Source organism: Mesoplodon densirostris, chromosome X, assembly GCF_025265405.1.
Source record: "Mesoplodon densirostris isolate mMesDen1 chromosome X, mMesDen1 primary haplotype, whole genome shotgun sequence".
Lineage (NCBI taxonomy): Eukaryota > Metazoa > Chordata > Mammalia > Artiodactyla > Ziphiidae > Mesoplodon > Mesoplodon densirostris.
The window spans coordinates 137,977,612-137,996,529 of record NC_082681.1 but is presented as its reverse complement, the minus strand read 5'-3'; the positions used below and the strand labels follow the sequence as shown (position 1 = coordinate 137,996,529).

At 62.8% G+C, this 18,918-nt stretch overlaps 1 protein-coding gene across 10 annotated transcripts in view; it reads right to left on the bottom strand.

The window, feature by feature from the left end:
* LOC132482366 (uncharacterized) overlaps window positions 1-18,015 on the bottom strand; it is a 229,050-nt gene extending 211,035 nt beyond the window's left edge. For 7 of the 10 annotated variants that reach the window (XR_009530911.1, XR_009530912.1, XR_009530913.1 and 4 more), the window contains exons 1-12: window positions 17,546-18,015; window positions 12,965-13,035; window positions 12,707-12,837; window positions 12,310-12,380; window positions 11,302-11,460; window positions 9,695-9,900; window positions 8,481-9,126; window positions 3,638-3,775; window positions 3,011-3,081; window positions 2,753-2,883; window positions 2,356-2,426; window positions 1,348-1,506 (exon numbers count right to left, since the gene is read on the bottom strand). Coding sequence is in view for 7 of the 10 variants with exons in the window: in XM_060087639.1 (XP_059943622.1) it covers window positions 1,348-1,506; window positions 2,356-2,426; window positions 2,753-2,883; window positions 3,011-3,081; window positions 3,638-3,775; window positions 8,481-9,126; window positions 9,695-9,900; window positions 11,302-11,460; window positions 12,310-12,380; window positions 12,707-12,837; window positions 12,965-13,035; window positions 17,546-17,885 (2,194 nt within the window). In the remaining 3 variants the exon portion in view is untranslated. Of the gene's footprint in view, window positions 1-1,347; window positions 1,507-2,355; window positions 2,427-2,752; window positions 2,884-3,010; window positions 3,082-3,637; window positions 3,776-8,480; window positions 9,127-9,694; window positions 9,901-11,301; window positions 11,461-11,802; window positions 11,912-12,309; window positions 12,381-12,706; window positions 12,838-12,964; window positions 14,929-16,132; window positions 17,242-17,545 lie in introns of those variants that run through there. The other 3 variants (XM_060087642.1, XM_060087641.1, XM_060087640.1) reach the window with 3 other exon arrangements.
* Between the last annotated feature and the right edge of the window lie 903 nt (window positions 18,016-18,918).

Below are 18,918 nucleotides of genomic sequence, written 5' to 3'. Positions count from 1 at the left end.
GAGCACTGTGGACCTCGGGGCTGCCCCACGCTGACCACATGCCGCTGGAGGGTGGGCAGGGGCAGGAGGTCTGTGCGCTGGGAACTCTGTGCAGGCCCGTGGGACGCTGCGCGGGCTGTGCATGGACTGAGCTGCCACGGTCTAGGCTTCAGGGTAAAGTGGACCAGGGCCAGGGCAAGCGTGCTGGTGTAGAAGGGAGAGACGGCGTAGACACAGACAGTGGTGACGTGCATGTGAGGTGGGCAGGCGTCCACACAGGCGGAGGGATGGTACCGTGGAGTAACCGAGCTGTGGTGTGGTGTCTGTGTAGACGAGGGGATGGTGGAGTAGGGGGTGCAGTGTGTGCAGAGAGGTAGTGAGGGTGTAGACAGTGCTGTGTGTACCTGAGGGGCCCTAGAGCACCCGCCTCCACAGCCTTTCCTGACAACGTGGACACTGTCCACCTAGCCCAGGCTCAGGGGCACCGGTAGTAACCGTCCAGCCCAGGGACACCCCCTGGCTACGCCTGGTCCACCAGGAGGTGGTGACGGGTCCTGCCGTCGAGTAACTGGAGGGCGGGGCGCAGCCTGGACGCCGCTGCTCAGTGAAGGGCCCCGAACTCCCGGCCGGTGAGAGTCGGGACCAAGCGGACACTCACTGGATGCTCTGACAGTTAGAGGACACGCCGCCCTCCGAGGATGCGGCCAGGAGGGGCCGTCGGGATTTTCTGCCGCGGGAGATCTTACCTGTAGACATTTATGACTTTTCAAACCTGGACGCCCCACAGCTTCCTGTGCACGTCTGTGGGACATTCCCTCCCTCCTCTGGACGCAGACTGTGAGCGCCTGATACAGGGACGGGCCCGGCATGGCGGTGCTTCCCGAGCACGTGGCGGGGCCGGGCCTCAGGGCAGCCCAGCGAGCGCTGTGGACTGAGTCCCCGCAGTGCAGGGAACTGGGTGCTTTCCCCTTATCTCAGGGCACCGGGGACCCTACAGGACGCCCTGCACTCTGTCCTCCACGGGGAGTCCACTTGATGTGCTCGTGCAGACAAAGCTGAGAACAGACTGTGAGGTCTTCCTCGCTGACACCTGAATCACTCTGATCCCTGGAAGATCCTGCCCACTGTCAACGGACTTAAAACTGTCCCCACTTCGTCGTTCTGAGTCTGGAGAACATCCACTGAGAGGGGCGTCAGCGCACAGCAGTCACACGGGGGCCGCGTCGCCCCCGGGACGCCCAGGGATGGGGCCCGAGTCCCGTCCTCCTCACCGGGGACTATAGCCCTCCGCGAGCACCCAGTCTCGCCGGGTCGCCAAGCGGGTTCTCCTAGCGCACCCCGCCCAGCCCCGGCGGGCCCACTCCTCACCGCAGTTTGTGTAGCCCACCACGGAGACCACAGGGATCTCCCGCCGCCTCCGCTGCTGGCCCAGGAGAAGCCTCTTCCGGCGGAGTCTGTCCAGGGCCTTCCGAATCTTCGCTTCCTTATCTTTCAGGAGGCGCTGCTGCACCTGCAGGAAAGACTCTCCTAGAAACATGCAAGATGGCGAGTCAGTGGGCAGACACGAAAGGGGCAAGAGACACGGGGGTGCCTGCGGGGGATGTGGACAGGCTCCCTCTCGGGGCTGCAGGGACCCCCCTCCCCACCCCAGCCTGCTCCCCTGTACACTCGGCCCCCACACCTTGTGTCCTCAGACAGCTCTGCCCAGCGCGAGGCGGCCTGGCACTTCTGCCCTCTGAGGGCACCTGGGCTCCCCTTTGCCCAGGAGGAGGAGGCCGAGGGGAGAGCCTCAGAAGGGCCCCCACGACACCCACAGCGGGCTGAGTGGTGCCCCAAAGACGTGTCCACACCCTGACCCCCAGGACCTACAAGTGGGGCCTTATTAAGAAACAGCGTCTCTGCAGGTGGGATGCAGGGAAGAGTCTGAGATGAGGTCCTCCGGGAGGAGGGTGGCCCTACATCCAGTGACAGGGTCCTTCTAAGAGACAGAAGAGGAGAGACACAGAGGAGAAGCCCCGTGAAGACAGAGGCAGAGACGGGAGGGACGCGGCCACGAGCCCAGGGACGCCCGGAGCCCCCAGAAGCTGGAAGGGGCGGGAAGGACCCTCCCCTGGAGCCTCCAGAAGGAACCAGCCCCTGTAACTCCTTGATCTGCTCTGCAGGACTCACGGAGGATCAATGTCTCTGGTTTTCAGGCACCGGTTCGTGGTCCTTCGTTACGGCCGCACCAGGGAAACACCTTGACACCCTCCTTTGACTGTGACCACGGACGAGGCCCCAGCAGGACCTCTGAGGGACGTCGTCCCCTTTGTAGGGGTGGTGGCCACGACAACCCCCCCTTCTGAGCTCCCGGTGACAAGACGTCAGACACTGTACCTGACCCCATGATGTTGCGGGAGTCCCGGCCTCGGCCGCCCAGGTGGGCAACGTGGTTTTTCAGGCAGGACCTGGCGTGGAAATGGGTCGGCTAAGGAGACGGGAGCACGTGCCCGTGGGAAGCTGGCACAGAGCCCTGGGTGGGGAGTGGGCATCTAGACAGGAAGCACAGGCTCGCTCGGGACCTCCCCGCCGCGTGGGCCTTCACGGGCGGGGACGCAGGGTCCCTTGCTGGGTGGCGCTCCTTGTGGGCCACGTGCCCTGGTAGGTGTGCTGCTTGGCCACGTCCCCGCTGGCCACATTCCACCCTCACCACCCCGGCAACACTCCAGGTAGGGAAAGCAAAAAGGGGTCCAAGGAGGGTTCCGTCTGCCCCGAGCCCAGGCTCTGCAGGTACCTGAGCAGGGGGAGCTCGGCCAGTGCCACCTGCAGCCGGGCCTCCTTGGTGCGGGCGTTGCAGCGGAAAATATGAAGAACCACCGTGAATCGGTCGAACACCCGCACACCCCAGGCGGCTTCCAGTTCTTTCTAGAAGATGGAGTGCGAGGGAGGGGATCTGTGGTGACCCCAGGCCCGTGGAGACCTGTGTCCTCACGGGGACACTGACCCACTCCCTCAGCCGCCGTGGGCGGGAAACAGCGAGCTTCTGAGGTACCTTGGTGGGTGCAGCCATCCTCTCCACATTCAGGAAGACGGCGGTGATTCCCGGGGACCCTCTGATTTTCTCTAGGAAAAGAGGTTGGCCTCTCAGAGGCCTGCATGCCCACGCTGTCTGTCTGGGGACCCTGCACTTTGGCCGTGTTCGTCGGACACCCCGAGTCTCTGAGCACAGTATTTGTCAAGTGTGGGTCGGGGAGGACCGGACCGGGTCCCTCTTCAGGGGAGCAGATCTCACACACATGGGGGTCCCGTGACCCCACGGGGACTGAGTGCCCGTTAGACAGAGATGGGTGGTGAGCGCCCCCCTTGGCATGTCTCCTGCTCTGAGCTGTGAGCTAGACATGGGTTTGGGGCGGGGACGTCAGGGTCCATGGAAGGCAGGGGTCACACGCAGGACCCCCTCCGCCGGGCACTGGGGGTGCGTGGGCTGGGCTGGGCTGGGGCGTGGGGCTGGCGTGCGCCCGACTCTCACAGTTCCCGCCTGTGTCCTGGGGCCTCGTTTGAATTCTCACGCGGGCGTGGTGGCTTTTGCCGTCTCATCCAAGTTCCTGTGAGGCCCAGAGGGAGGGCCATGCTTGCTCTGTTTCTGGGAGGGTGATGGGGACACGTGCGCTGGACTCACCTGTCAGGCACTCCAAGGTCCCTCTGCGGAAGACGAGCTTCCGGTCTGGCGTTTTGGTGGGCACCACCATCGTGTCCACCACCGACCAGCCATCCAGCGTGTGCACCAGCGCTTGTGCCTCCACCACCTGCCACTCAACTTTGGGGAGAGACAGGCCAGTGTGAGGGTCATTTCCGGCTGGGTCAGCCCCGGGCTGTGTCCAGCCCTGCCCAGAGCCACGTGCCCCAGGCTGGGACGGCTTCCTGCTTCCTGCCTACACAACGGTCCCGAGAGCGCGCCCCAGTCAGTATTTGCTCGAAATGCAGCTCTATTCTTCTGGGTAGATGGTCAGGAGGGGTGGACACAGGACCGGGGAGGGGAGGAGGGCCCTGAGCTGAGCAGGGATGCGGGGATGGCCGCCCCCCGCCCCCCGTGTTGGAATCTGGGACGTCTGCCCTGTGGGGACACATGGTCCCTTGTGACCCACTGGACAGCGTCCCCTGTGAGGCTCCCAAGGGCCCATAGAACCTGCCGCCCTGCCTGCAGGGTGGGCTGTGTCCCCGTGGGTTCCCTGTCCTCGGTGAGCCCAGCATAGTCTTAGCCTGGCCCCAGAAAGGCAGCGCCCACCCAGGGTCCCTGGCCGTGAATGGTCAGGATGATGATGACGATGATGATGATGATGCGTGCGCACGTGGGGCATGGGTGGTGGGAGAGGCAGGGCCCACCCAGGGCAGGAGCCCAGGACAGTGAGGGCACAGGCCGTGGATGGAGGGCTGACGGGGCCACCCCGCCCTAGGCTCTCCTCTTCACGGCCCTTCCCGAGGAGGAAGGGGGCACGGGGCAGCCGAGACTCTCCCCTGAGGGAGAGCAGGCAGATGGGCAGTGACGCCAACATGCCCCGGGGCTGGGCCCAGACAGGGTGGACGAGGCTGACTCAGGTCTGGAGGGGCGGTGGCCTGGAGGACAGCTCTGCGGGGCCCCGGGCGTGTTCTCTGTGAGATGGGGAGCGTGTGCATCAAGCCCCACGGGAGGCCGGCCCCCCATCCCGTGCCCGCGCCCCCGCCCCCCGGGAGGCCACCCTCGCACAGAGTCTCAGAGCCGCGGCCCCTCTGTGGCGCCCCTGCTTCGCTGTCTGTCCCCACTCCCCGGACACCTGGGTGCTGCCGTCTCTGGGGTCACCTGACCCTCCTCAGGGCACAGCCAGGACACAGGCCAGAGGCTCGGGAGTAGGGGCCGGGCAGGGTCTGAGGCCACAGAGCAGGGTCCCCGCGTTCTCTGGGCTGTGCGGGGGTCCCCATCTTCTGGGATATGGGGGGGTGGGGTCTCCCCATCCTCTGGGACATGGGGGGCGGGGTCCCCCATTCTCTAGGCCAAGGGGAGGCGGAGTCTTCTTGGCTGTGACTCCCCATGGGCCCGCCAGCTCGTCCCACCTCCTCCAGCTGCTGGTCGCTCAGGTCAGCAGGTGCTTGGTCACGCCTGACCTCCGTCCTTCAGCTGCAGGCCTGACCCAGCAGTAACCCCCGCGGGTGCTGTCTCTCCCGATCCCAGGGGCCGCGGCCCCAGCTCCGTGGTGAGAGCCTGCGCGGGGGCCAGCGGCCTCCCTCCTGCTGCGCTGCACAGCTGCCCGCTTGGGGGTCTGGCACCCCGCAACCCCACCCCGAAGGCCTGGGTTAGGATTCGGTGGGGATGGAAACGGAGAAGCACTTGTGCAGCTGACAGCCCAGGGGCACAGGCACCATAAGGCACTGAACCCTGATCCCAGGACCACAGCAGGCTGCCCCTCCCCCACACATCAGCCCCTCCCCACAAAGGTCCGTTTACAGCAGGTCCTTTCACCTTGTGCATCACGTCCAGCTATCGAGAAAAACTTACCAGGCGCACCAAAAGGCAACCCGAAGAGACACAGCAAGCGTGAGAACCAGACGCGCCAGGGATGTTGGAATTACTGGACCAGGAACTTAAAACAACTATGATTAACGTGCCAAGGGCCCTGACGGATTTAGTAGACAGCATGCAAGGACGGATGGGCAAGGCAAGCAGAGGTGGAAATCCCAAGAAAGAACCAAAAAGACCCGCTAGAGATCACAAGCGCTCTGGCAGAAATGACGAGCGCCTCTCATGGGCCTGCTGGTGGACTGGACTCGGCAGAGAACGGATCCCGGAGTCTCAGCATATGACAACACGGAAAATTAAACACGTCTGCTCTGCAGAGACGTCATCAGCGGACTGAGAAGCCAAGCCACAGACCTGGGAGAAAGTACGTGCAAAAAAACGCATCCATAAGCACTGGTATCCAAAATATAAAAACAATTCTTAAGTTCAGCAACAAGGAAACAACCTACTAAAACATGGGCCAGAGACCGTAACAGACACCTCACCAAACAGATATACAGGTGGCAAATGAGCACGTGACAAGATGCTCCACGTCCTCTGCCATCAGGGAAACGCAAACTAAAACAGCAATGAGGCACCACCACACACCTATCAGAACAGCCGAAATCCACGATCCTGACAACACGAAATGCCGACCAGCGTGTGCAGCACCCGTCCCACGCATCGCTGGGAGGGACGCAAGATGGTACGGCCACGTTGGAGGATGGTCTGGCAGTTTCTTACAAAGCTAAACACACGCTTACCACACAATCCGGCGCTCATACTCCTTGCTATTTGCCCAAAGGATGTGAAAACTTACAGCCACACAAAAACCTGCACATCGATGTTTAGAGCAGCTTTATTCAGAACTGCCAAAACGGAAGCAACAAAGGTGTCCTTTAGTACATGACTAGATAAACTGTGGTCTATCCAGACAACAGAGTATTATACAGCGCTAAAGTGAAATGAGCTGTCAGGCCATGAAAAGACATGGAGGAGCCTTAAATGCATATGACTGAGTGAAAGAAGGCAGTGAGAGAAGGCTGCAGACTGTGTGATTCCAGCTCTATGACACTCTGGAAAAGGCACAACAATGGAGACGGTAAAAGGCCCACCGGTTGTCAGGGGTTTAAGAGGGGGAGGGAGGGATGAATGGGTGGAGCACAGGGGATGTTCAGGGCAGTGAAACTACTCCGTGTGATGCTGTAACGGTGGGTACATATCATCCATTTGCCCAAACCCACAGAATGTACAACACCAGGAGTGAACCCTAATTAATGTAAACCGTGGACTTGGGGTGACGACGTTATGTCAACATAGGCTCGTCAGCTATGACAAATTCACCGTCTGGCGGGGATGCTGAAAACGGCAGAGGCCATCCATTGGTGAAGGCACTGAGTATATGTGAAAAATCGGCATACGTTCCTCTCAATTTTGCTGTGAAACTAAAAGCACCCTAAAAAAAACTTTTTAAGAAGAAAAAGGAATGAAGCACTGACACAGGCCTCGACATACGTCTGCCTCAGAAACATGGCGCTCAGTGAGAGAAGCCAGACACACAAGGCCACGTATCACTCACGTGAAATGTCCAGGACAGGCAAATCCACGGGGCCAGAAGGCCGATTCCCGGTTCCCAGGGGTTGGGTGCGGGAGAAGCAAGGGGGAGGCCTGCTACTGAGGGCACAGGGTCTCCTTCCGGGGAGATGAGCACGTTGTGGAACCAGACACAGGTGGTGGCTGCACAAGGCTGTGAACGTACTCGTTGCCTCCGAGTGGTACCCTTCAAAGCGGTTCATCTTATGCTCTGCGAACTGTATCTCAATAAAGGTCTAAGAGGAGGAAAGGAATACGGAGAATGCCACCCCTCCCCCGCAACTGGGTCACTGCTCTGCTCAAACCCAGAGGACCTGTGATGACCTGACTCCTCGCATGGCTGCACCACTGCAGTGACTTGCCTCTGACAGCCCCGAACAGCCGAGGAGCGGCGGTCCCAGGAGGGCCCAGGACGTGCTCGCTCAGGAGCCCTAACCCTGGACACTGTCCCTGTTCATCCGTGGGGTCCGTCTCCCCAGGCCATCCAGGACCACCCTGGTGAGACGGCCCCGTCCCCGCCCCCCTCCGTCCGCCTTCCTGCTGGGTTCTGAACACAGCACTCAGGTCAGGCGGTGGGCTCCTGCCCGGCGTGTCTGCTGTCCCCCCAGCCCCACCGGAGCGGGTACAGTGGGGTTGCTGATGGCCGAGGGCCATGGAGGCAGGTCCCAGGCGTCTCAGGGGCTCAGCCGGGCTCACGGTTTCTGCTACAAAGGGCGTGTGAACACGCTTGTGCACCACCTTTGGGCGTAGTACTCAGTGGTACACAGTGAAAGCGGGTCAATAAAGGCTTAAAGCTGAGGGACACACCTCGTGCAAACCGGCGTTAGTTGTTGGATTCTCTTCCTTTACAGATGGGGATGCTGCGCGCGGCAGCAGGGCCGAGCGACAACCTGGGGCGCGTCCGAAAGGGGAAGGGGCCCCGGACCCGCTGTGTGCACGGGGGAAGGCGCCCCAGCCCAGAATTAGCATTTCCAGGCCCGCTGCACGGATGCGGCTCCCGGGAGCGGGTCGGGTGGGGGCGGTCCAGCCTCCGAGTCCCCGCCCCCATAAGCCCGGCCCTAGGGGTCCCAGCCCTCGGAGTCACGCCGCCATAAGCCCCACCCCTTCAACCCGGCCACTCAGGAGCCCCGCCCCCGACGTCCCCGCTCTACGAGCTCCAGCTCTCGGAGCCCCGCTCCCAGAAGCCCTGCCCTATGGGCTCCAGCCCTCAGAGTCACGCCCTCCAACACCACGCCCCTTCAGTCCGGCCAATCAGAAGTCCCGCCCTTCGGTGTCTCTGCCCAGAGCGCCAGACCTCGAAACCCGCCCCCGGCCTCCCCGCCCTTTAAGTTCCGAGACTTGGCGCACTCCATGACTCCCACCCCACCCCCACCGAGTCCACGGCCACAGTCCCGGTCACCTCGGGTCCCCTGCGGCTTCCCGGGTCCCCACTTGACGTCAGGGTGAAGCAAGCACACGCGCTGGGCTCCCGCCGGCAGCAAAGGGTCCCTCCTCAGCAGCTCCTCCTCCTCCGCTTCCTCAGCCTCCTCCTTTCCTCCAGTCCGACTTCTCCGGCCACCTGCATGTGGGCCCCGCCCCCCACCCCCTCGCCCCTCCGGGCCCCCCAGGCCCCCGCGGAAGGCGGCGAGCGCGCGCTCGGGGCAGGGTGGCAGCGGCGGCGCGGCCCTCGGAGCCCCGCAGCCACGAACCACGCGAAAGAGCCAGGACCCCGGGCGGACAGCGGCTCGCAGGGCGCACATACCGCAAGCGCTCCTACGCCATGGGCGGGGCCTCGGGAGCGTGCTCTCGTGCAGTTGCCCATTGGCCGCCCGGGTCACGTGCTCGCAGACGCCTGATTGGTGCGCGCGGGCCGGGCCGGGAGGCCAGTCTGGGACGGCGCAGCCTGGGGATGTGCTTTTTCTCTGCCGCGGGTGGTCGAGGCGACCTCCCAAGGCAGGTGGTGCCGGAGCAGGGCCCGGCCGGGCACCCGACCCGGTGGGCGCTCCCCCACGCTCGCCACCTCTCCGCGCCCCGGTCAGGCCTCCGCGCAGGGTCGGGGTCCGGTCCTGGGAATCAGTTCCATCTGGGGATCAGTTCCGGAACCCTGAACTCTGCCTTGGCGGATCCGAGTGTGGCTCCAGGGGTCCCAGACCCTGCCTTGGTGGGGGTCCGAGGGCGGCCGCGGGAGTCCCAAACGCTGCCTTAATGGTCCGAGTGCAGCCCTGGGGTCCCAGGTCCTGCCTTAGGGTTGCCGCGATGAGGAGACCCTGCCCCGTGATGCTGTGATGAGGGGACACTGTCCCTTAATGTGGAGATGAGGGCACCCTTCCCAGTGAGGCTGTGATGACTGGAACCTGCCCAGTGATGCTGTGATGACTGGAACCTGCCCAGTGATGCTGTGATGAAGGGACCCTGTCCCGTGATATAGTGATGAGGGGACCCTGCCCCATGATGTTGTGATGAGGGGACCCTGTCTCTTGATGCTGTGATTAGGGGACCCTGTCTGTTGATGGTGTGACGAGGGGACCCTTTCCCTAGATGTTGTAATGAGGGGACCCTGGCCCGTGGTGATGGGATGAGGGGATCTGCCTCCCGTTTCCGGGTATTTGAAGCGACCTGGCCCTCCACACTCACCGAGTGGCGCACGTCCTCCAGGGTCGCCGAGGACTCGACCAGGCTGTGGGGCAGCTGGGAGAGGAAGCCAATGGTGTCCATGTAGATGACGGTCACACGGGAGGGCAGCCACCCCGCGTGCGCCGTGACGTCCAGCGTGGCAAACAGCTGGTCCCGGGGCTGGATGGCGATGTCCCCTGTCAGGGCCTTGATCAACGTGGTCTTTCCTGCACGTGGGGCACAAGGGGACCGTGCATGTCAGACCCCTCTGGTCCCCCAGTGAGCACTGTGGACCTCGGGGCTGCCCCACGCTGACCACATGCCGCTGGAGGGTGGGCAGGGGCAGGAGGTCTGTGCGCTGGGAACTCTGTGCAGGCCCGTGGGACGCTGCGCGGGCTGTGCATGGACTGAGCTGCCACGGTCTAGGCTTCAGGGTAAAGTGGACCAGGGCCAGGGCAAGCGTGCTGGTGTAGAAGGGAGAGACGGCGTAGACACAGACAGTGGTGACGTGCATGTGAGGTGGGCAGGCGTCCACACAGGCGGAGGGATGGTACCGTGGAGTAACCGAGCTGTGGTGTGGTGTCTGTGTAGACGAGGGGATGGTGGAGTAGGGGGTGCAGTGTGTGCAGAGAGGTAGTGAGGGTGTAGACAGTGCTGTGTGTACCTGAGGGGCCCTAGAGCACCCGCCTCCACAGCCTTTCCTGACAACGTGGACACTGTCCACCTAGCCCAGGCTCAGGGGCACCGGTAGTAACCGTCCAGCCCAGGGACACCCCCTGGCTACGCCTGGTCCACCAGGAGGTGGTGACGGGTCCTGCCGTCGAGTAACTGGAGGGCGGGGCGCAGCCTGGACGCCGCTGCTCAGTGAAGGGCCCCGAACTCCCGGCCGGTGAGAGTCGGGACCAAGCGGACACTCACTGGATGTTCTGACAGTTAGAGGACACGCCGCCCTCCGAGGATGTGGCCAGGAGGGGCCGTCGGGATTTCCTGGTATGGGTGATGTTACCTGTACACATTTATGACTTTTCAAGCCTGGACGCCCCACAGCTTCCTGTGCACGTCTGTGGGACATCCCCTCCCTCCTCTGGACGCAGACCGTGAGCGCCTGATACAGGGACGGGCCCGGCATGGCGGTGCTTCCCGAGCACGTGGCGGGGCCGGGCCTCAGGGCAGCCCAGCGAGCGCTGTGGACTGAGTCCCCGCAGTGCAGGGAACTGGGTGCTTTCCCCTTATCTCAGGGCACCGGGGACCCTACAGGACGCCCTGCACTCTGTCCTCCACGGGGAGTCCACTTGATGTGCTCGTGCAGACAAAGCTGAGAACAGACTGTGAGGTCTTCCTCGCTGACACCTGAATCACTCTGATCCCTGGAAGATCCTGCCCACTGTCAACGGACTTAAAACTGTCCCCACTTCGTCGTTCTGAGTCTGGAGAACATCCACTGAGAGGGGCGTCAGCGCACAGCAGTCACACGGGGGCCGCGTCGCCCCCGGGACGCCCAGGGATGGGGCCCGAGTCCCGTCCTCCTCACCGGGGACTATAGCCCTCCGCGAGCACCCAGTCTCACCGGGTCGCCAAGCGGGTTCTCCTAGCGCACCCCGCCCAGCCCCGGCGGGCCCACTCCTCACCGCAGTTTGTGTAGCCCACCACGGAGACCACAGGGATCTCCCGCCGCCTCCGCTGCTGGCCCAGGAGAAGCCTCTTCCGGCGGAGTCTGTCCAGGGCCTTCCGAATCTTCGCTTCCTTATCTTTCAGGAGGCGCTGCTGCACCTGCAGGAAAGACTCTCCTAGAAACATGCAAGATGGCGAGTCAGTGGGCAGACACGAAAGGGGCAAGAGACACGGGGGTGCCTGCGGGGGATGTGGACAGGCTCCCTCTCGGGGCTGCAGGGACCCCCCTCCCCACCCCAGCCTGCTCCCCTGTACACTCGGCCCCCACACCTTGTGTCCTCAGACAGCTCTGCCCAGCGCGAGGCGGCCTGGCACTTCTGCCCTCTGAGGGCACCTGGGCTCCCCTTTGCCCAGGAGGAGGAGGCCGAGGGGAGAGCCTCAGAAGGGCCCCCACGACACCCACAGCGGGCTGAGTGGTGCCCCAAAGACGTGTCCACACCCTGACCCCCAGGACCTACAAGTGGGGCCTTATTAAGAAACAGCGTCTCTGCAGGTGGGATGCAGGGAAGAGTCTGAGATGAGGTCCTCCGGGAGGAGGGTGGCCCTACATCCAGTGACAGGGTCCTTCTAAGAGACAGAAGAGGAGAGACACAGAGGAGAAGCCCCGTGAAGACAGAGGCAGAGACGGGAGGGACGCGGCCACGAGCCCAGGGACGCCCGGAGCCCCCAGAAGCTGGAAGGGGCGGGAAGGACCCTCCCCTGGAGCCTCCAGAAGGAACCAGCCCCTGTAACTCCTTGATCTGCTCTGCAGGACTCACGGAGGATCAATGTCTCTGGTTTTCAGGCACCGGTTCGTGGTCCTTCGTTACGGCCGCACCAGGGAAACACCTTGACACCCTCCTTTGACTGTGACCACGGACGAGGCCCCAGCAGGACCTCTGAGGGACGTCGTCCCCTTTGTAGGGGTGGTGGCCACGACAACCCCCCCTTCTGAGCTCCCGGTGACAAGACGTCAGACACTGTACCTGACCCCATGATGTTGCGGGAGTCCCGGCCTCGGCCGCCCAGGTGGGCAACGTGGTTTTTCAGGCAGGACCTGGCGTGGAAATGGGTCGGCTAAGGAGACGGGAGCACGTGCCCGTGGGAAGCTGGCACAGAGCCCTGGGTGGGGAGTGGGCATCTAGACAGGAAGCACAGGCTCGCTCGGGACCTCCCCGCCGCGTGGGCCTTCACGGGCGGGGACGCAGGGTCCCTTGCTGGGTGGCGCTCCTTGTGGGCCGCGTGCCCTGGTAGGTGTGCTGCTTGGCCACGTCCCCGCTGGCCACATTCCACCCTCACCACCCCGGCAACACTCCAGGTAGGGAAAGCAAAAAGGGGTCCAAGGAGGGTTCCGTCTGCCCCGAGCCCAGGCTCTGCAGGTACCTGAGCAGGGGGAGCTCGGCCAGTGCCACCTGCAGCCGGGCCTCCTTGGTGCGGGCGTTGCAGCGGAAAATATGAAGAACCACCGTGAATCGGTCGAACACCCGCACACCCCAGGCGGCTTCCAGTTCTTTCTAGAAGATGGAGTGCGAGGGAGGGGATCTGTGGTGACCCCAGGCCCGTGGAGACCTGTGTCCTCACGGGGACACTGACCCACTCCCTCAGCCGCCGTGGGCGGGAAACAGCGAGCTTCTGAGGTACCTTGGTGGGTGCAGCCATCCTCTCCACATTCAGGAAGACGGCGGTGATTCCCGGGGACCCTCTGATTTTCTCTAGGAAAAGAGGTTGGCCTCTCAGAGGCCTGCATGCCCACGCTGTCTGTCTGGGGACCCTGCACTTTGGCCGTGTTCGTCGGACACCCCGAGTCTCTGAGCACAGTATTTGTCAAGTGTGGGTCGGGGAGGACCGGACCGGGTCCCTCTTCAGGGGAGTAGATCTCACACACATGGGGGTCCCGTGACCCCACGGGGACTGAGTGCCCGTTAGACAGAGATGGGTGGTGAGCGCCCCCCTTGGCATGTCTCCTGCTCTGAGCTGTAAGCTAGACATGGGTTTGGGGCGGGGACGTCAGGGTCCATGGAAGGCAGGGGTCACACGCAGGACCCCCTCCGCCGGGCACTGGGGGTGCGTGGGCTGGGCTGGGCTGGGGCGTGGGGCTGGCGTGCGCCCGACTCTCACAGTTCCCGCCTGTGTCCTGGGGCCTCGTTTGAATTCTCACGCGGGCGTGGTGGCTTTTGCCGTCTCATCCAAGTTCCTGTGAGGCCCAGAGGGAGGGCCATGCTTGCTCTGTTTCTGGGAGGGTGATGGGGACACGTGCGCTGGACTCACCTGTCAGGCACTCCAAGGTCCCTCTGCGGAAGACGAGCTTCCGGTCTGGCGTTTTGGTGGGCACCACCATCGTGTCCACCACCGACCAGCCATCCAGCGTGTGCATCAAGCCCCACGGGAGGCCGGCCCCCAATCCCGTGCCCACGCCCCCTCCCCCCGGGAGGCCACCCTCGCACAGAGTCTCAGAGCCGCGGCCCCTCTGTGGCGCCCCTGCTTCGCTGTCTGTCCCCACTCCCCGGACACCTGGGTGCTGCCGTCTCTGGGGTCACCTGACCCTCCTCAGGGCACAGCCAGGACACAGGCCAGAGGCTCGGGAGTAGGGGCCGGGCAGGGTCTGAGGCCACAGAGCAGGGTCCCCGCGTTCTCTGGGCTGTGCGGGGGTCCCCATCTTCTGGGATATGGGGGGGTGGGGTCTCCCCATCCTCTGGGACATGGGGGGCGGGGTCCCCCATTCTCTAGGCCAAGGGGAGGCGGAGTCTTCTTGGCTGTGACTCCCCATGGGCCCGCCAGCTCGTCCCACCTCCTCCAGCTGCTGGTCGCTCAGGTCAGCAGGTGCTTGGTCACGCCTGACCTCCGTCCTTCAGCTGCAGGCCTGACCCAGCAGTAACCCCCGCGGGTGCTGTCTCTCCCGATCCCAGGGGCCGCGGCCCCAGCTCCGTGGTGAGAGCCTGCGCGGGGGCCAGCGGCCTCCCTCCTGCTGCGCTGCACAGCTGCCCGCTTGGGGGTCTGGCACCCCGCAACCCCACCCCGAAGGCCTGGGTTAGGATTCGGTGGGGATGGAAACGGAGAAGCACTTGTGCAGCTGACAGCCCAGGGGCACAGGCACCATAAGGCACTGAACCCTGATCCCAGGACCACAGCAGGCTGCCCCTCCCCCACACATCAGCCCCTCCCCACAAAGGTCCGTTTACAGCAGGTCCTTTCACCTTGTGCATCACGTCCAGCTATCGAGAAAAACTTACCAGGCGCACCAAAAGGCAACCCGAAGAGACACAGCAAGCGTGAGAACCAGACGCGCCAGGGATGTTGGAATTACTGGACCAGGAACTTAAAACAACTATGATTAACGTGCCAAGGGCCCTGACGGATTTAGTAGACAGCATGCAAGGACGGATGGGCAAGGCAAGCAGAGGTGGAAATCCCAAGAAAGAACCAAAAAGACCCGCTAGAGATCACAAGCGCTCTGGCAGAAATGACGAGCGCCTCTCATGGGCCTGCTGGTGGACTGGACTCGGCAGAGAACGGATCCCGGAGTCTCAGCATATGACAACACGGAAAATTAAACACGTCTGCTCTGCAGAGACGTCATCAGCGGACTGAGAAGCCAAGCCACAGACCTGGGAGAAAGTACGTGCAAAAAAACGCATCCATAAGCACTGGTATCCAAAATATAAAAACAATTCTTAAGTTCAGCAACAAGGAAACAACCTACTAAAACATGGGCCAGAGACCGTAACAGACACCTCACCAAACAGATATACAGGTGGCAAATGAGCACGTGACAAGATGCTCCACGTCCTCTGCCATCAGGGAAACGCAAACTAAAACAGCAATGAGGCACCACCACACACCTATCAGAACAGCCGAAATCCACGATCCTGACAACACGAAATGCCGACCAGCGTGTGCAGCACCCGTCCCACGCATCGCTGGGAGGGACGCAAGATGGTACGGCCACGTTGGAGGATGGTCTGGCAGTTTCTTACAAAGCTAAACACACGCTTACCACACAATCCGGCGCTCATACTCCTTGCTATTTGCCCAAAGGATGTGAAAACTTACAGCCACACAAAAACCTGCACATCGATGTTTAGAGCAGCTTTATTCAGAACTGCCAAAACGGAAGCAACAAAGGTGTCCTTTAGTACATGACTAGATAAACTGTGGTCTATCCAGACAACAGAGTATTATACAGCGCTAAAGTGAAATGAGCTGTCAGGCCATGAAAAGACATGGAGGAGCCTTAAATGCATATGACTGAGTGAAAGAAGGCAGTGAGAGAAGGCTGCAGACTGTGTGATTCCAGCTCTATGACACTCTGGAAAAGGCACAACAATGGAGACGGTAAAAGGCCCACCGGTTGTCAGGGGTTTAAGAGGGGGAGGGAGGGATGAATGGGTGGAGCACAGGGGATGTTCAGGGCAGTGAAACTACTCCGTGTGATGCTGTAACGGTGGGTACATATCATCCATTTGCCCAAACCCACAGAATGTACAACACCAGGAGTGAACCCTAATTAATGTAAACCGTGGACTTGGGGTGACGACGTTATGTCAACATAGGCTCGTCAGCTATGACAAATTCACCGTCTGGCGGGGATGCTGAAAACGGCAGAGGCCATCCATTGGTGAAGGCACTGAGTATATGTGAAAAATCGGCATACGTTCCTCTCAATTTTGCTGTGAAACTAAAAGCACCCTAAAAAAAACTTTTTAAGAAGAAAAAGGAATGAAGCACTGACACAGGCCTCGACATACGTCTGCCTCAGAAACATGGCGCTCAGTGAGAGAAGCCAGACACACAAGGCCACGTATCACTCACGTGAAATGTCCAGGACAGGCAAATCCACGGGGCCAGAAGGCCGATTCCCGGTTCCCAGGGGTTGGGTGCGGGAGAAGCAAGGGGGAGGCCTGCTACTGAGGGCACAGGATCTCCTTCCGGGGAGATGAGCACGTTGTGGAACCAGACACAGGTGGTGGCTGCACAAGGCTGTGAACGTACTCGTTGCCTCCGAGTGGTACCCTTCAAAGCGGTTCATCTTATGCTCTGCGAACTGTATCTCAATAAAGGTCTAAGAGGAGGAAAGGAATACGGAGAATGCCACCCCTCCCCCGCAACTGGGTCACTGCTCTGCTCAAACCCAGAGGACCTGTGATGACCTGACTCCTCGCATGGCTGCACCACTGCAGTGACTTGCCTCTGACAGCCCCGAACAGCCGAGGAGCGGCGGTCCCAGGAGGGCCCAGGACGTGCTCGCTCAGGAGCCCTAACCCTGGACACTGTCCCTGTTCATCCGTGGGGTCCGTCTCCCCAGGCCATCCAGGACCACCCTGGTGAGACGGCCCCGTCCCCGCCCCCCTCCGTCCGCCTTCCTGCTGGGTTCTGAACACAGCACTCAGGTCAGGCGGTGGGCTCCTGCCCGGCGTGTCTGCTGTCCCCCCAGCCCCACCGGAGCGGGTACAGTGGGGTTGCTGATGGCCGAGGGCCATGGAGGCAGGTCCCAGGCGTCTCAGGGGCTCAGCCGGGCTCACGGTTTCTGCTACAAAGGGCGTGTGAACACGCTTGTGCACCACCTTTGGGCGTAGTACTCAGTGGTACACAGTGAAAGCGGGTCAATAAAGGCTTAAAGCTGAGGGACACACCTCGTGCAAACCGGCGTTAGTTGTTGGATTCTCTTCCTTTACAGATGGGGATGCTGCGCGCGGCAGCAGGGCCGAGCGACAACCTGGGGCGCGTCCGAAAGGGGAAGGGGCCCCGGACCCGCTGTGTGCACGGGGGAAGGCGCCCCAGCCCAGAATTAGCATTTCCAGGCCCGCTGCACGGATGCGGCTCCCGGGAGCGGGTCGGGTGGGGGCGGTCCAGCCTCCGAGTCCCCGCCCCCATAAGCCCGGCCCTAGGGGTCCCAGCCCTCGGAGTCACGCCGCCATAAGCCCCACCCCTTCAACCCGGCCACTCAGGAGCCCCGCCCCCGACGTCCCCGCTCTACGAGCTCCAGCTCTCGGAGCCCCGCTCCCAGAAGCCCTGCCCTATGGGCTCCAGCCCTCAGAGTCACGCCCTCCAACACCACGCCCCTTCAGTCCGGCCAATCAGAAGTCCCGCCCTTCGGTGTCTCTGCCCAGAGCGCCAGACCTCGAAACCCGCCCCCGGCCTCCCCGCCCTTTAAGTTCCGAGACTTGGCGCACTCCATGACTCCCACCCCACCCCCACCGAGTCCACGGCCACAGTCCCGGTCACCTCGGGTCCCCTGCGGCTTCCCGGGTCCCCACTTGACGTCAGGGTGAAGCAAGCACACGCGCTGGGCTCCCGCCGGCAGCAAAGGGTCCCTCCTCAGCAGCTCCTCCTCCTCCGCTTCCTCAGCCTCCTCCTTTCCTCCAGTCCGACTTCTCCGGCCACCTGCATGTGGGCCCCGCCCCCCACCCCCTCGCCCCTCCGGGCCCCCCAGGCCCCCGCGGAAGGCGGCGAGCGCGCGCTCGGGGCAGGGTGGCAGCGGCGGCGCGGCCCTCGGAGCCCCGCAGCCACGAACCACGCGAAAGAGCCAGGACCCCGGGCGGACAGCGGCTCGCAGGGCGCACATACCGCAAGCGCTCCTACGCCATGGGCGGGGCCTCGGGAGCGTGCTCTCGTGCAGTTGCCCATTGGCCGCCCGGGTCACGTGCTCGCAGACGCCTGATTGGTGCGCGCGGGCCGGGCCGGGAGGCCAGTCTGGGACGGCGCAGCCTGGGAATGTGCTTTTCTCTGACGCGGGTGGTCGAGGCGACCTCCCAAGGCAGGTGGTGCCGGAGCAGGGCCCGGCCGGGCACCCGACCCGGTGGGCGCTCCCCCACGCTCGCCACCTCTCCGCGCCCCGGCCAGGCCTCCGCGCAGGGTCGGGGTCCGGTCCTGGGAATCAGTTCCAACTGGGGATCAGTTCCGGAACCCTGAACTCTGCCTTGGTGGATCCGAGTGTGGCTCCAGGGGTCCCAGACCCTGCCTTGGTGGGGGTCCGAGGGCGGCCGCGGGAGTCCCAAACGCTGCCTTAATGGTCCGAGTGCAGCCCTGGGGTCCCAGGTCCTGCCTTAGGGCTCTGAGTGTGTCACCGGAGTCCCAGATCCTGCCTTGGGGGTTCCAGTGCATTTCTGAAGGTCCCAGACCCTGCCCTAGGCGTACAAATGCCCACCCGGGTCCTAGACGCTGCCTTAGGGGGAGTCTGAACTCTGCCTTAGGGGTCCCGGTTCAGCCTGGGTTTCAGACCCTGCCTTGGGGAGGGGTCCCGGATCCTACCTTAAGGGTCCGAGTGCGGCCCCGGGGGTCCTGGACCCTGCCTTGGGGATCCAGTCCCATCCCTGGAGGTCCCGGACTTTACCTTGGGGTCTGGAGTCTGGACTGGATGGGTATTGCAAACACTGCTTGGGGGGTTCAAATCCAGTCCGGGGATCTGAAGTCTATGGTGGTAGCTTGACTGTGGCCCTGGGGGTCCAGGCAAGTCACGGTGGATCCTAAATTCTGACTTGGGGCTGTGCGTCTGGCCCAGAGGTCACAAACTTGGCCTTAGAGTCTCCTGTCTGGCCCTGGCAGGATGAAGTCAGCGCTGGTAGCCCGAGTGTGGGAATGCAGCCCTGGGGCCCAAG